The sequence below is a fragment of the Pseudophryne corroboree genome, chromosome 4 (assembly GCF_028390025.1).
Source record: "Pseudophryne corroboree isolate aPseCor3 chromosome 4, aPseCor3.hap2, whole genome shotgun sequence".
Lineage (NCBI taxonomy): Eukaryota > Metazoa > Chordata > Amphibia > Anura > Myobatrachidae > Pseudophryne > Pseudophryne corroboree.
This window is the reverse complement of record NC_086447.1, coordinates 418,316,993-418,333,790: the sequence shown is the minus strand read 5'-3', so window position 1 is coordinate 418,333,790 and position 16,798 is coordinate 418,316,993. Positions and strand designations below refer to the sequence as shown.

The 16,798-nt window shown below is 46.5% G+C and overlaps 1 protein-coding gene across 1 annotated transcript in view; it reads right to left on the bottom strand.

Moving 5' to 3' along the window:
* Positions 1 to 16,798, bottom strand: part of CD109 (CD109 molecule) — a 559,535-nt gene that overhangs the window by 182,402 nt on the left and 360,335 nt on the right. Inside the window, exon 24 of the mRNA XM_063916820.1 lies at positions 11,661 to 11,834. Coding sequence (XP_063772890.1) covers positions 11,661 to 11,834 — 174 coding nt within the window. The remainder of the gene's footprint in view (positions 1 to 11,660; positions 11,835 to 16,798) is intronic.

The window sequence follows — 16,798 nt, the reverse complement described above, 5'->3', positions numbered from 1 at the left end:
TCCTAGAGAACATTATTGTTTTAAAAATATATATTTGACAAATTTGAATAATTTTTACAAATTATGTTTGTTTTGCTTTGGGTTTTTTTGTGTTAAAAAGTAAAAAAAAAAAAAAAAAAAAAACTTTTTGTGTGTTGTGTTATTTTAAACTGCATAGAGTGTTTTATCTGCATCTATTCTATGTCATGTATCCTCTGTTTTTTTCTATAGTATATCTGTCTATTTTTCGGTTTTCCAACATTCATTCATTTATGTATCTTTACATAGGGTTTTTTTTTTAAAATAGGATTTTGGTACTTACCGGTAAATCCTTTTCTCCTAGTCCTTAGAGGATGCTGGGGACTCCAAAAGAACCATGGGGTATAGACGGAATCCGCAGGAGCTTGGGCACACTTAAAAGACTTAATCTGGGTGTGAACTGGCTCCTCCCTCTATGCCCCTCCTCCAGACCCCAGTTATAGGAACTGTGCCCAGGAGAGACGGACATTTCGAGGAAAAGATTTTTGTTTAAACTAAGGGCTACAAACATACCAGCCCACACCACAAACATACCGTACAACCAGAGTAACTTTAAACCAGATAACAGTATGAATTAACACCAGCAAGAAGCTGAAACAAGAAATACACAACCCGTGTATAAACTAATTTAACCAGCAAGAAAACACTGCAAGTAATAGTCCGCACTGGGACGGGCGCCCAGCATCCTCTACGGACTAGGAGAAAAGGATTTACCGGTAAGTACCAAAATCCTATTTTCTCTTACGTCCTAGAGGATGCTGGGGACTCCAAAAGGACCATGGGGATTATACCAAAGCTCCAGAACGGGCTGGAGAGTGCGGACGACTCTGCAGCACCGACTGAGCAAACGCAAGGTCCTCATCGGCCAGGGTATCAAACTTATAGAACTTAGCAAAAGTGTTTGAACCCGACCAAGTAGCCGAGACGCCTCGGGCAGCCGCCCAAGATGAGCCCACTTTCCTGGTAGAATGGGCTTTTACTGACTTCGGCACCGGTAGTCCGGCCGAAGAATGAGCCTGCTGAATCGTACTACAAATCCAGCGTGCAATAGTCTGTTTTGAAGCAGGATGACCAATTTTGTTGGAAGCATACAAGACAAACAGCGCCTCAGTTTTCCTAGCAACAGCTGTCCTAGTGACGTAAATCTTCAACGCTCTTACAACATCCAGAGATTTTGGAATCGCCACAGCTTCCGTAGCCACCGGGACCACAATAGGTTGGTTAATGTGAAATGAAGAAACCACCTTCGGAAGAAATTGTTGACGAGTCCTCAATTCCGCCCTATCCGAATGAAAAATCAAGTACGGGCTCTTATGAGATAAGGCCGCCAACTCTGACACCCGCCTGGCAGACGCCAGTGCCAATAGCATAACTACCTTCCAAGTGAGAAATTTAAACTCAACCTTATGAAAAAGGTTCAAACCAGGAAGACATGAGAAACCGTAAGACTACATCAAGGTCCCATGGAGCTACAGGAGGCACAAACGGAGGATTGATATGCATTACTCCTTTTACAAAAGTCTGAACCTCTGGGAGGACAGCTAACTCTTTTTGAAAGAAAATAGACAAAGCCGAAATCTGCACTTTGATGGAACCCAATTTCAGGCCTGCATCTACTCCCGCCTGTAAAAAGTGGAGAAAGCGACCCAAGTGAAAATCTTCCGCAGGAGCCATTTTAGACTCACACCAGGAAACATACTTTCTCCAAATACGGTGATAATGCTTCGCCGTAACCTCCTTCCTAGCCTTAATTAGAGTTGGAATGACCTCCCTGGGAATACCCTTACGAGCTAAGATCTGGCGCTCAACCTCCATGCCGTCAAACGCAGCCGCGGTAAGTCTGGAAACACGCATGGACCCTGCAACAACAGGTCCTCTCTTAGAGGAAGCGGCCAAGGATCTTCCACCAGTAATTCCTGAAGATCCGGGTACCAGGCCCTTCTTGGCCAATCTGGAACGACGAGAATCGCCTGAACCCTTGCTCGTCGAATGATCCCCAGTACCTTTGGAATGAGAGGAAGTGGAGGAAACACATACACCGACTGGAAAACCCACGGAGACACCAGGGCGTCCACTGCACTGGCTTGGGGGTCCCTTGACCTGGAACAATACCTCGGGAGCTTCTTGTTGAAACAAGACGCCATCATGTCGATCAACGGAATTCCCCAACGTTTTGTCACCTCTGCAAATACCTCTTGGTGAAGAGCCCACTCTCCCGGATGGAGATCGTGTCTGCTGAGGAAATCTGCTTCCCAGTTGTCCACTCCCGGTAGGAAGACTGCTGACAGGGCGCTCACGTGTTGTTCCGCCCAGCGAAGGATTCTTGTGGCCTCCGCCATTGCCACTCTGCTCCTTGTTCCGCCTTGACGGTTTATATGCGCCACTGCTGTGATGTTGTCTGACTGTACCAGGACAGGTCGACCCTGAAGAAGGCTTCTTGCTTGCAGCAGGCCGTTGTAAATGGCTTTTAACTCGAGAACATTTATGTGGAGACAGGCTTCTTGGAGCGACCATTTTCCCTGGAAGTTTCTTCCTTGGGTGACTGCGCCCCAGCCCCGGAGACTTGCATCTGTTGTTAGAAGCACCCAATCCTGGATAACGAAACGGCGTCCCCCTAGGAGGTGATGATCTTGTAGCCACCACAGGAGAGAAATTCTGGCTCTGGGAGATAGACTTATCTTCCGATGCATGTGCATGTGCAGGTGAGACCCGGACCATTTGCTCAGCAAGTCCCACTGAAACACCCGGGCATGAAACCTGCCAAATGGAATGGCTTCGTACGCCGCAACCATCTTCCCCAGAACCCGAGTACAGTGATGGATTGACACACTTGTCGGCCTCAGAAGTTCCCTGACCATCGCCTGCAGTTCCAGAGCCTTTTCTTCTGGAAGAAATACTTTCTGTAAATCCGTATCCAGAATCATGCCCAGAAAAGGCAGCCGAGTGGTCGGAATCAACTGAGATTTTGGCAAATTGAGTACCCAACCGTGCTGTCGCAGAACCGACAGTGACAAATCTACACTTTTCAGCAACCGTTCCTTGGACCTCGCCTTTATCAGGAGATCGTCCAAGTACGGGATAATTGGTTCCCCTTGTTTGCGAAGGAGAACCATCATTTCCGCCATGACTTTGGTGAAAATCCTCAGAGCCGTGGAGAGCCCAAACGGCAACGTCTGAAATTGGTAATGAGAATCCTGTATCGCAAACCTGAGGAAGGCCTGATGCGAAGGATATATCGGGACATGTAAGTAGGCATCCTTTATGTCGACTGACGCCATAAAATCCCCCCCTTCCAGGCTGGCAATTACCGCTCGAAGGGATTCCATCTTGAACTTGAAAACTTTCAAGTATGGATTGAGAGATTTTAGATTTAGAATTGGTCTGACCGAACCGTCCGGTTTCGGTACAACAAAGAGGCTCGAGTAGAACCCCTCCCCCCGCTGGGACGAGGGAACGGGAACAATGACCATCTGTAGACACAATTTTTTAATCGCTGCCAGCACCACCTCCCTGTCCGGAAGAGCTACTGGTAATGCCGAAATGAAGAACCGGTGAAACCGGTCCTGAAACTCCAGTTTGTATCCCTGAGACACAATCTCTAGGACCCAAGGATCCAGGTCTGATTGAATCCAGACCTGACTGAATATTCGTAGACGGCCCCCACCGGTCCGGACTCCCCCAGGGAAGCCCCAGCGTCATGCGGTGGACTTGGTAGCAGCAGGGGAGGACTTTTGGTCCTGGGCGCCTGAGCCTGCAGGAGGTTTCCTTCCCCTTCCTCTACCTTTTGAAGCGAGGAAGGAAGAACCTTTTCCACGCCTGTATTTATTGTGACGAAAGGACTGCATTTGCTGATGTGGTGCCTTTTTCTGTTGTGTGGGAATATAAGGAAGAGAAGAGGACTTACCTGCAGTCGTGGTCAAGACCAGGTCAGCCAAGCCGTCCCCAAACAAGACAGTATCTTTGAAGGGTAACGCTTCCATAGCCCTCTTGGAGTCGGCTTCAGCGTGCCATTGATGGATCCACAACGCCCTCCTGGCTGATATCGACATGGCATTGGTTCTTGAACCCAAGAGACAGACGTCCCTCGCCGCATCCTTCAGGTAATCTGCAGCGTCCTTGATATAACCGAGAGTCAAAAGGACATTATCTTTATCAAGGGTATCCATATCATTAGCTAAATTCTCAGCCCATTTAGCAATAGCACTACTCACCCATACCGACGCCACAGCAGGTCTGAGCAATGCACCCGAATTAGCGAAAATGGACTTCAAAGACGTCTCCAGCTTACGATCCGCCGGATCCTTGAGAGCTGCCGTGTCAGGGGACGGAAGTGCCACTTTCTTAGACAAACGAGATAGAGCTTTGTCAACATTTGGAGACGCCTTCCATTTTTCCCTGTCATCAGAGTGGAAAGGATACGCCATGTAAATTCTCTTGGGAATCTGCCACCTCTTATCCGGCGACTCCCAAGCCTTTTCACAAAGAGTATTCATTTCATGAGAGGGGGGAAACTTCACCTCAGGTTTTTTTCCCTTGAACAAGCAAATCCTTGTTTCCTGTACCTCAGGTTCATCAGAAATGCGTAAAACATCTTTTATAGCCACAATCATGTACTGAATACTCTTATCTAACCGTGGATGTAAAGCAGCCTCAGTGAAATCGACCTCGGAATCAGAGTCCGTGTCGGTATTAGTATCTACCACCTGAGTAAATGGCCGCTTTTGCGACCCGGATGGGGTCTGAACCTGAGACAAAGCCTCTTCCATGGACTTTTTTCACACCTGCGTCTGTGACTCAGACTTATCTAACCTCTTTGATAAAGAAGCAACATTCGAATTTATCGTACTGAGCAATGCGAGTAAATCAGGTGTCGGCTGCGTCGACAGTCCCAAATCTAGCCCCGAATCCGCTCCCCCAATAACCTCCTCTGGTGAATAACATTCAGCCTCAGACATGCCAACACGTAGTACCGACACACAACACCACACAGAACGTCCCAGCTAGGTGACAGGCCCACAATGAAGCCCAGATAGAGGACACAGAGGGAGTATGCCAGCTCACACCCCAGCGTCCATATATCCCAAGAAAAGATATGTACCCAGCGCTGCTTTGTAATGATAATTAGCACCACACTGTGGCCCCGCCTTCTGAATATCTCCCAGTTACTTGTCTGAGGAATGTGGAGGTCCCGGCAGCGTCTCCATTCAGCCGCGTGTTGAAGGAGAAGATGGCGCCTGTGAGCCGCGGGACGAAGCTCCGCCCCCTTCCCGGCGCGCTTCGGCCCGCCAAATTTAAAAATGAAAAATGCCGGCGGGAGTTTCTGGAAACGGTGCCAAGGCACCGAAAAGCTCTCTGCCATCCCCAAAACTCCAGTAACATGCTGCCCAGGGCGCCCCCCCCCCCCCCAGCGCCCTGCACCCAGTAAATACCGTTGGTGATGTGTGTGGGAGCATGGAGCACAGCGTTACCGCTGTGCTGTACCTTCCATTACTGAAGTCTTCTGCCGTCCTGAAGTCTTCTGATCTTCTCATACTCACCCGACTTCTTTCTTCTGGCTTCTGTGAGGGGGTGACGGCGCGGTTTCGGGAACAAGCAGCTAGGCGCACCAAGTGATCGAACCCTCTGGAGCTAATGGTGTCCAGTAGCCGAGAAGCAGAGCCCTTAACTAAGAAGAAGTAGGTCTGCTCCTCTCCCCTCACTCCCACGCTGCAGGGAGCCTGTAGCCAGCAGGTCTCCCTGAAAATAAAAAACCTAACAAAGTATTTTCTAGAGAAACTCAGGAGAGCTCCCCTAGTGTGCATCCAGTCACTCCTGGGCACAAAGTCTAACTGGGGTCTGGAGGAGGGGCATAGAGGGAGGAGCCAGTTCACACCCAGATTAAGTCTTTTAAGTGTGCCCAAGCTCCTGTGGATCCCGTCTATACCCCATGGTCCTTTTGGAGTCCCCAGCATCCTCTAGGACGTAAGAGAAAAGGGTTTTGTGGAAATAGGACATCAAACATAGGGACAGATGTATTAAGCCTGGAGACAGCATAAGGAAGTGATAAACCAGTGATAAGTGGAAGGTGATAAACGCACCAGCCAATCAGTTCCTAGCTGTTCATTTACATATTGGAGCTGATTGGCTGGTGGATTTATCACCTTGCACTTATCGCTGGTTTATCACTTCCTTATGCCTTCTCCAGGTTAATACATCTGCCACATATTTTGAGGATATGTTTGGGGGTCATTCCGAGTTGTTCGCTCGGTAAAAATCTTCGCATCGCAGTGATTTTCCGCTTAATGCGCATGCGCAATGTCCGCACTGCGACTGCGCCAAGTAAATTTGCTATGCACTTAGGAATTTTACTCACGGCATTTTCATCGTTCTGGCGATCGTAATGTGATTGACAGGAAATGGGTGTTACTGGGCGGAAACAGGCCGTTTTATGGGCGTGTGGGAAAAAACGCTACCGTTTCCGGAAAAAACGCAGGAGTGGCTGGAGAAACGGGGGAGTGTCTGGGCGAACGCTGGGTGTGTTTGTGACGTCAAACCAGGAACGACAAGCAGTGAAATGATCGCAGATGCCGAGTAAGTCTGGAGCTACTCAGAAACTGCTACGAGGTGTGTAATCGCAATATTGCGAATACATCGTTCGCAATTTTAAGATGCTAAGATTCACTCCCAGTAGGCGGCGGCTTAGCATGAGCAAATCTGCTAAAATCCACTTGCGAGCGAACAACTCGGAATGACCCCCTTTGTTGCCTTAATTGCTGAATGTCATTGAGCAATTATAGTAGGTTGTCAAACTCTTCAATTTGCAGTGTTTGATCACTTAATGGTTCAATAACATTTTGATTCTTTAGGTTGATTGGTTCAATAAATTCTTATTTAAAAAAATAAAACAAAAACATTGTGCGATTATTTGCAAACTAGCGAATGCAAAGCACATGTACGACAAGCTCCATGATGCAGGTAGTGCTATTTGCAACCTTGCTAACGCATCGCTCCTATGCGAAGCAGCATAGTAAACACCTCTTTTGTGCACTGCTGCACATTTTGTGCATTCATACGTGATAGGCGTGTTTTTCTTTGTTTGCACGCATGCGTTCAATTCGCAAACTTGCGTATGCTGCGTGCGTATAGAACAGCGATCAGATATGAATTACCCCCTTAGTACACTGAGATGCGGCTAGTGGCACCTGTGCTCAGCTCCATAGAAAACCTATAGTCGCGAGTGCGAATGAGACATGCGCATGGCGCCATGCGCATAAAGATAAATGAGTCGTACCTGACGCTAGACGCAAGATGGATGAGCGTGGCTACATCTATATATTTAGTTCATTCAAACACATGTTTATCATCAACAAATAAATAATAGTTAAGGATGAATAATTATACAAATATGCTACTTTGAATATGATGTATTATTTATGTCTTAAGTGCTGTACAAGTATAGCTTTTCTTACAAATCTCTGCAGATCTTGTTATGCTGTTCTAGATAGATAAAAATAAATTAAATATTGATAGAACAGAGGGGATCATTCAGATCTGATCACTGGGCTGCGATTTTTGCTGTCCTGCGCTCAGATAGTCGCTGCCTACAGGTCGAGTGTAAATTTGCTGTGCAAGTGTGCAATGCTATGTGTACGCCGAGCTGCTAAAAAAATTCAGTGTATGCAGTCTCTGCGCAGCCCAGGACTTACTCCTCCAGTGCGATCACATCAGGCTGATCGGGGCCGAAGTTGATGTGCGACACTGCCCCTGAAAACGCTTGGACACGCCTGCGGTTTCCCTAACACTCCCAGTAAATGGTCAGTTACCACCCATAAACGGCTTCCTCTTGTCAATCACCTTGTGAAAGCCCGTGCGAACGGATTTTTTGTATCATCCCGTCGCTGACCAGCAATGCCCTTTGTTGTTGTCTGACACACGTGCGCATTGCGGTGCATACGCATGCGCATTAAGTACCTGATCGCCCACTGTGCGAAAACGCACAGCAGCGTTCAGATCTGAATGACCCCCAGAATTCTATAAAGTATATATAAACGGGTGGTATTCATGTGACCGCCGGTCAGCTGACCGACAGTCACATGACCTCCTCCACCAGCCCGACGGCTCACTATCCCGATGGTCGGCATGCCGACCAACAGGGACTATTTCCACTCGTGGGTGTCCACGACACCCATAGAGTGGGAAAAGAACCCGTGGCGACTGCAGATCGTCACTGAGCCCGCAAGGGGCTTGCTGCACTCGCCCCTCCCCGCCGGGATCCTGGCGTCGGTAAGCTGACCGGCGGTCTCCTGACCGCCGGTCAGCAGTACTACACCCATATAAACCACATGTGCAGAAAGCTTAACATGCACTAGACACAATAGTGCTCATGTGAGAAATATTTTCAAAACCCATAACTTCCTGAATCTACATCTTTGCTATATCCCGCTATGTATGGCTTGGTTTTGCATGCCATAGACTCAAAGATTAAGCCATGCCTTGTGATTTTTCTTAATTTGCTTCTTTAATATGTTACTTTATACATATTCTATTATGGCAAACAAAAATTTAAAAATCCATCCACGCGCTACTTGTGAAAAACACCTTAGCCGTGTTTTGCATGTTGTGCCAAATTAAGCAAAATAGCAAAGATGTAAGTGGACACATCTGTAAGAAAATATCTATTGTTGTGCCTGGATGTCTCACATATTTAAGCTATATCACACAGAAAAAGCAGAAATACAAAATGGCAATGTGGGTATAAATAAATATGCTTGTTGTGTACGGTTTTAACATAAACAGTATAAAAACTATATTTAAATGGTGCACCCCTGTGCCTGACCTTCCCCGGGTGTCTTCCCCTTATCTGAATACCAGAAGCAAACAAACATGGTGCTATCGCTAAAAGGCAAAATAAAACCCAATATTACAACTTATGAAGAAAGTCCATTTATACAATACATTAATCTCAAAATGAAATAGAGCCTCCCATTCTATTCAATCCTGCCGCAATCACTGGCGTGCGCAGCACATTTTATTAGGGGGTGCACCGTCGGAGGGGTGTGTCTAGCACCGCCTTTTGGGCGTGTCTAGCACCATCTATTGATGGTCAACGCATATAAAATATCCAACTTTGTACCAATCCTAATAATGCAGATACATTGTCAGATGTTGTGGTGTGCACCAAACAAACACCCCTGATGGCACTCACTGCAATTACACTGCTCCTCCTCAGCCTGGTCTGGCTCCCCCTCTCTTTCCCCTGCAAGCTGCAGCAGCTTACTTACAAGTCAGTCACTCACTGACACTGACAGTCGCAGACTAGTACTGCTGCTGCTCCTGGAAAAACAAGTGACGTGTCAATGCTGCTGCCGGCCGTCTGCCAGTATTGAATTTGTCTTCCTAAGAGGAACGCTGGCTGCATGCTGAACCTCATCAGTGGCTGGTGTTGGCATAGAATAGAAGGAGAGAGGTGGGCGTGTGACGGGTGGACGTGTGAGCAGCATGACGTCATCACGTCACATCACGCTGTTTTTATACATTGAGGTGGAGCCGGGAATTTGAAAGCCGGTGGCAGTGGCACCCTTGATTAACCCAGGTGTCCAGTCAGTAATGCAGTCCTGACGGGGTGCAGCGCAGAGGGGACAGTAATCAGCCTGCTCTGCGATCGCTGCATCAGGCATGTGAGATCAGGGTGCCAGACATTAGGGGGTGCCTGTGCGCACCAGGCACCCCCCCTGCGCACACCTATGGCCGCAATCACTATATTCAGCCAGACATACAGTGACACAAATAAATTCACTAGTGACAGGGCTAAGAATGAAGCCACACATGGCTGAATCTCCAAATTCTCCATTGTAAGTCTTAGTCATAGTCTAAGTACTTGTCAAAAATAACTATTTACCAAACCCACGTGTAAATGCATTTTTAGCACTATCCACCCAGGTGGTGCCAAACCATAACGGTTGATGCTAGATCCAAGTAGCCTAAGGGACCTTTTCCGTCAGGGGGAGGAGCCACGACACAAGGGGGAGAAGCTAGGCCAGCGGGATAGTGCCTCTACTATCCACGCCACCAACTATTACCATTAAGTAATTAGGTGGCGAGCGAAGCGAGCCACCGAGCCCGAAGCGTGGCGAGCAAAGCGAGCCCGCGAGGGTACTTTTCGGGTACCCTGTTCGGCCGTAGCTCCTCCCCCTGGTGACGTGTCTCCTCCCCTAGGTATGTCAGAAGGTTCCTTCTTCCACTCTGATATAGAATCAACCAAACCATAACCGCCCCCCCCTCCCCGCAGCCTAACCCTAACCTTTCCTGGGGGAGTGCCTAACCCTAACACCCCCTCCCCACAGCCTAACCCTAAACCCCTGGGGCAGCAGCCTAACCCTAACCCTAGCCCGCAGCCTAAAGATAATCCTTCCCCCCCCCCACCCCCGGGCGCACATAGCTTACCTTTCGTGTGGCACAGTGTCAGTTCGTTCGGCATCTCGGCTGTTAGGATTCCGATGCCAGGATGGTGAACCTGTTTGGGATACTGGCGGTATTCTGACTACTGGAATCCTAACAGCCGGTATCCTAACCGGATCCCCTAGATACATGCAACAGTTTTCTATATTTGGTTACCCCTTTCAGCCTTGAGTTAGATACATTTCACATTTATTTATTCCTGGTTGACTATTCAGCCACAAGCAAAGAAAATGATTTAGCAGATTCAGGGTAGAATTTGTCTATATTACATCAACTACAGCCAATAAGCTGAAATATAACCGTTTCCATTTGTTCTGGTTTTTGCATGAGTTATTGATATTGGGTGGATAATAGGTATGAAAGAAAGAGAATTCTTATGTACTGTAGGTCAATTTTAATTTAAGCCATAGCTAAGGAAAATCATATTTTAATTACTGCATGACTGTGAATAACAAAAATATCTATTGCTTCAGGATTAACATAACTGACACTCAATATGTCTGTGATTTATTACACTGTGGGAAACAGACAAGGTAAATAAACAAAAGGTCTGAAAATATAATTCGTTTGTCATCTGTATAAGATATAACTTTGTTATATTACATAGATTTGATGATAAAACCATTGATAATATTTTGTCTTTGTTATTATGGGGCAGGTGTATTAAGCCTGGAGAAGTGATAAAGCTGTCATAAGTGCAAGGTGATAATGCACCAGCCACTCAGCTCCAATATGTAAATTGACAGCTGTGAGCTGATTGGCTAGTGCATTATCACTTTCCACTTATCACAGCTTTATCACTTCTCCAGGCTTAATACATCTGCCTAATTGTACCAAAGGGTGAGTTGCCAATGTATAATGTGTGCATTGGTGTATCTATAATGGGTGCAGTGTGTGCAGTGCACAGGCGCACCCAAGGGTCCAAGTGGGGCCCATACCGTACACCTTGCACCCATTTTTTAAATACTCACCTCTCCGGAGTCCCCTGCCAGCGGCAGCATCTCTACAAATCTCTGGTAAGTGGTGGGGTGGCCATTATTCCAGAGATTTACACATGCGCAGTAAGGAAAACTCTGGGAAAATGGCGGAGCATAAGACTGAAATCCCCAGTGAGTATCTGTTTAGTACAATGTTCAAAATTGGAAAGTGCACATCTTTTATATTAAATAACTGCCATCTGGATAAACATAAAAGTGTAATCATACCTTCTTTCATGTAAGAAATCAGTTTAGGAGCAAGTTCATTTAGCTGTCTTGTATTAGTTAAATATTCCAATATGAAGATGCAAGGGGCAAATCTGATCATATTCTGTTCACCACATCCGGTAGGCAGCTGAATTAGTGTCTGCAAGTTGCTACTAGAAGGTCCCAGAATATCACCTAAGGAACAGAGTGTTGTTAATTTCAGCGTACAAACCAAAGTCAGCATGCAAACCAATGGAAACATCACTGTACATGAAAGCTAACGTTTTTATGTTTCCCAACTGTAAAGCACAACGGAATATGCTGGCACTATATCAATAATAAATGTAAATAAATAAATAAACAAACAAATATTGCTACACAGCACATATCACTGACATAGCTGCTGTATTATTATTATTATTATTATTATTATTACTACTACATTTGCAAACCCAACTCAGTAGTAAACCTTATCTATTTTGTAGCCTACCTGTTGAAAAGTGGGTAGCTTTACTTCAAATCCTGACGTACATTAAACTTTACTACAAAACTACAGATGCCTAATTTTCTTACAATTCTATTACTTTTGTCTACTCAAGATACTATACGACTGGTATAGGCCCTAACATTTCTAATTACGTAGGACACAGTGCATTTTATATGCAAGGAGATAATGAAACACACAAACCTGTGCAGGATAGGGTTACTGATTTGATATGAGGTAGTTGTATGGAGTGGGGTGATGTTGATTAGCCTATAGCAGGGCTGGCCAAACCGGTCCCCGAGATCTATCTACCAACAGTTCATGTTTTCCAGGCCTCCTGGAGATTATTATTATTATTTATTATTATCCTTTATTTCTATGGCGCCACAAGGGTTCCGCAGCACCCAATTACAGAGTACATAAATAATCAAACAGGAAAACAGCAACTTACAGTTGATGACAGTATAGGACAAGTACAGGGTAAATAAACATAGTTATATCAGCAGATGACACTGGAATAAGTATCAGGTGGCAGAAGACTGCTGGATGTGGTACAGTTGAAGATTATTAAAGTAAGACAAAGGATAAGCACATGAGGGAAGAGGGCCCTGCTCGTGAGAGCTTACAATCTAAAGGGGAGGGGTAGACAGACAGGGGTGACACAGATGGGGTACATAGAGAATGTGGAACAGAGGCTTAGGATGAGATTTGGCTGGGTTTGGTGAAGAAGTGGGTCTTGAGAGCCCGTTTGAAGTTTTGTAGAGAGGTGGAGAATCTGAGGGGGAAAGGTAGGGAATCCCAGAGAAGTGGTGCAGCACGTGAAAAATCTTGGCGGTAGGAATGGGAGGAAGTAATCCGTAGGCAGGAGAGTCGTCGTGCATTAGCAGAGCGAAGAGGACGGGTGGGAGTGTAAAGGGAAATAAGGTCAGAGACGTAGGTGGGAGAGGAGTGGGTGAGGTCTTTGGAAGCGAGTGTGAGAAGCTTGAAATTGATTCTGAAAGGGAAGGGGAGCCAGTAAAGGTCTAGTAGGAGAGGAGAGTAGTGCGTTTGGTGAGGAAAATGAGTCGGGCAGCAGCATTGAGGATAGATTGGAGTGGAGAGAGGTGTTTGTCAGGAATGCCAGTCAGGAGGAGATTACAGTAGTCCAGTCTGGAGATGACCAGTGAGTGGATAAGAGTCTTAGTAGCATCCTGGGTCAGAAAGGATCTGATCCTGGAAATATTTTTTAGATGAAAACGGCAGGTTTGTGAGAGGTGCTGAATGTGTGGTTTGAAGGAGAGGGAAGAGTCAAGGATTACTGCAAGACAGCGCACTTGGGGGCTAGAGGAGATAGTAGTGCCATCAATAGATAATGAGATTGTAGGAGGTGAGGTTATGCGGGAGGGAGGGAAGATGATCAGCTCGGTCTTAGACATGTCAAGTTTAAGAAAGCGATGGGACATCCAGGAAGAGGTAGCAGAGAGACATTTGAAGATACGAGTGAGGAGAGCAGGGGAGAGGTCTGGAGAGGAAGATAGATTTGGGTGTCATCAGCATCGAGATGATATTGGAAGCCAAAAGAACTAATGAGCTTACCTAGTGAGGATGTATAGAGAGAGATGAGAAGAGGACCAAGGACAGAACCTTGGGGTACACCTACTGTTAGTGGAAGTGAGGCGGAGGTGGAGTCATAAGAGGAGACAGAGAATGAACGGTCAGAGAGGTAGGAAGACAGCCAAGAGAGGGCAGTGTCACACAGACCAATGGAGTGAAGGATTTGCAGTAGGAGAGGATGGTCCACAGTGTCAAAAGCAGCAGAGAGATCAAGTAGAATAAGTATAGAGTAGTGTCCCTTAGATTTAGCAGCATGGAGGTCATTGCATACTTTTGTAAGGGCAGTTTAAGTGGAGTGGAGAGGACGGAAGCCAGACTGGAATGGGTCAAGTAGCGAGTGTGAGGAAAGAAAGGAAATAAGGCGGTTGTAGACAATACGCTCAAGGAGTTTGGAGGCAAAAGGGAGGAGAGAGATGGGTCTGTAGTTGGAGAGAGTGTTTGGATCAAGGGTAGGTTTTTTAAGAATAGGAGAGATGAGTGCATGCTTGAAGGCAGAGGGGACAGTGCCTGATGAGAGGGAGAGAATGAGAAGGTGGGAAAGATGGGAACAAGCAGAAGGAGAGAGGTAGCGGAGGAGGCGGGAGGGGATAGGGTCAAGTGGGGAGGTGGTGAGGGGACAGGAACGAATGAGGGCCATGACTTCCTCTCCAGATACATGGGAGAAAGATGTCAAAGTTGGTGGGAGGGATGGGGAGGGGTGGTAAGGGATGGGAGAAAGCTGGTTACTGATGGTCAGGTGTGATGTGATGTCCTTACGTATGGAGTCAATTTTGGATGTGAAGTAAGTGGCAAAGTCAAGAGCAGAGAGTGAGGAAGGGAGACGAGGTGGAGGTGGGCAGAGGAGTGAGTTGAGATCTGTAGAATTTTCAGTTAGGAATGAATGCAGCGCATCTTAATTAGTAATGACTACACCTATGCACCAGCTAGGTGGTCTGGAAAATGTGAACTGTTGGTAGATCTCGAAGACTGGTTTGGCCCTGGCATATAGGATGGAGGCAAGGGGGTGGGATTTCAGGGCCATTTCTGAATTTGCTGGAGCAGCTATTTTATGGATATCTTCCTGGTCATCTGTTACCAGCCCTCCTGTTACAAGGGGGGCAGCATCCATCCGCAGAAAGCCTGATTGTACGCAATTGCAGCCTTCCTTGTGTCTTTGCTGCAGTTGTATTTGAGACCAGGGGTGGATTGGGAACAAAAGGGAACAAAAAGTGGCCCTGTAAAATTTTGTAGACATAGGCAGAACCAGAGGTACTGTATAACATATCGTGTAGCCATGGCAATGTCACCGGATGGCAGAGTTACTGTACTGCAGAGATGGAATAACAGAATGAATGGTGACAATGCACTGTAACGAGTCCGGTGGGCTGCATGTCATGTGGGGGGTCGGCAGGAGTACAATTAAAAAAATTCAGTAAAAAATGCCTGAAAATGACTTGGGCGGGCGCAAGTTCCTTGTAGCCTTTTGAACTAGCAAGTTATGTATATTTCATAGCATAATCACATTAATATGTGCACCTAAACAAATTGAAATAAAAAATTAAGTTGTGGCAATTGAAATACTGCATGTGTCAATGGGGGGTAATTCAGACCTGATAGCTCACTAGCGGTTTTTGCAGCGCTGCGATCAGGTCAAAACTGCGCATGTGTATTCACCGCAATGCGCAGGCGCGTCGCTCAAGTACAAATGGATTGTTGCTGTGCGATGGGTTTTACGAAGAATCCATTCGCACAGCCGATTGCAAGGAAGAAGGCATTTGTGGGTGTCAACTGACCGTTTTCAGGGAGTGGTTGAAAAAATGCAGGCATATACAAACGTTTGCAGGGCGGGTGTCTGACATCAATTCAGGCCCCGGACAGGCTGAAGTTATCGCAGCGGCTGAGTAAGTCCTGGGCAACTCAGAGACTGCACAAAGTTTTGTTGTACCGCTCGGCTGCACATGCGATCGCACACTTGCACAGCTAAAATACACTCCCCGGTGGGCGGTGACTATGTGAACGCTGGACTGCAAAAAAACACTAGCGAGCGATTACCCCCAATGTATCCTTGCTTTCACATACTTAACGCAATATGTATTTAATTCATACATGAATCTTCAATCAATAATATAGTGGACCAAATATGATACAAGGTCAAAATCTCTGTAAAGTGGCAGTTTCTGTTACCGCTATGTGCACATCTGTATCAACATGTAAGAAAATTGGTTTGCATAGCATCTGTTTGTACAATCATCAAAAAGGCAATTTGTACATATAATGTGCTGTCAAACTAAATTAACTACAACATTCTTTAATTAACCTCCATATTTACAGCCAAAAACTACATACAAATAATCTCAATCCTGTCCTCAAAATCACTGACAATGCATACTTTGAGATCACAGCAGAGCAGGAAATGTTATCCAGTTGCCTGGAATAATTATTTAATGACCTATGGTCCTGGAGAAATCTCAGAAAGCATGCACTGTTGTGGAGTACTGGTGTAATGGATCTGACATCAGAGACAAAGTTCAGTTGACAGGAAAACAATCCAAAGTCAGCGCAGGCGAAAATAGAACATACTGTGGTTACAGAAGTCAAAGGGTGGGATGTACTAAAAGGAAAATGCGGTAAACTCCCGTTTACTGCATTTTCCTAATGTACTGTACTAACCCCCGTCCGGCACGTCAGCGCCGTGGTTCCCCAGCTTTAGCTGGCGATACCTTACAGAAGCGTATGGGCTTCTCTACACAGCACTGTGTGAGGGATCCAATCGGATCCCTCCCAGCATGCCTCGTGCCTGCCCCCGTCACCCTGCACATGTGCAGACTGACTCCCGGGGCCAAATACCGGAAGTCAGGCAGCCACAAGGGAACGCGGAGGACATATGTGATTAGCATCATGGCGCTGGGCGGCAATGTCGATTAGTACATCCCGCCCAAATATAGCATTGTCATGATTTCAGCGCGAATATTAGGACTGGTTCTGCTAGATAAGATTATTACCTCTGCCAACAACAAAGAGACACAGGTCTGACAACCACTGGTGTTCACCAGGCACCTCCGCAAGGAGGTTTGGACTAGCTGAAATCCGAGTTTAGCTCAGG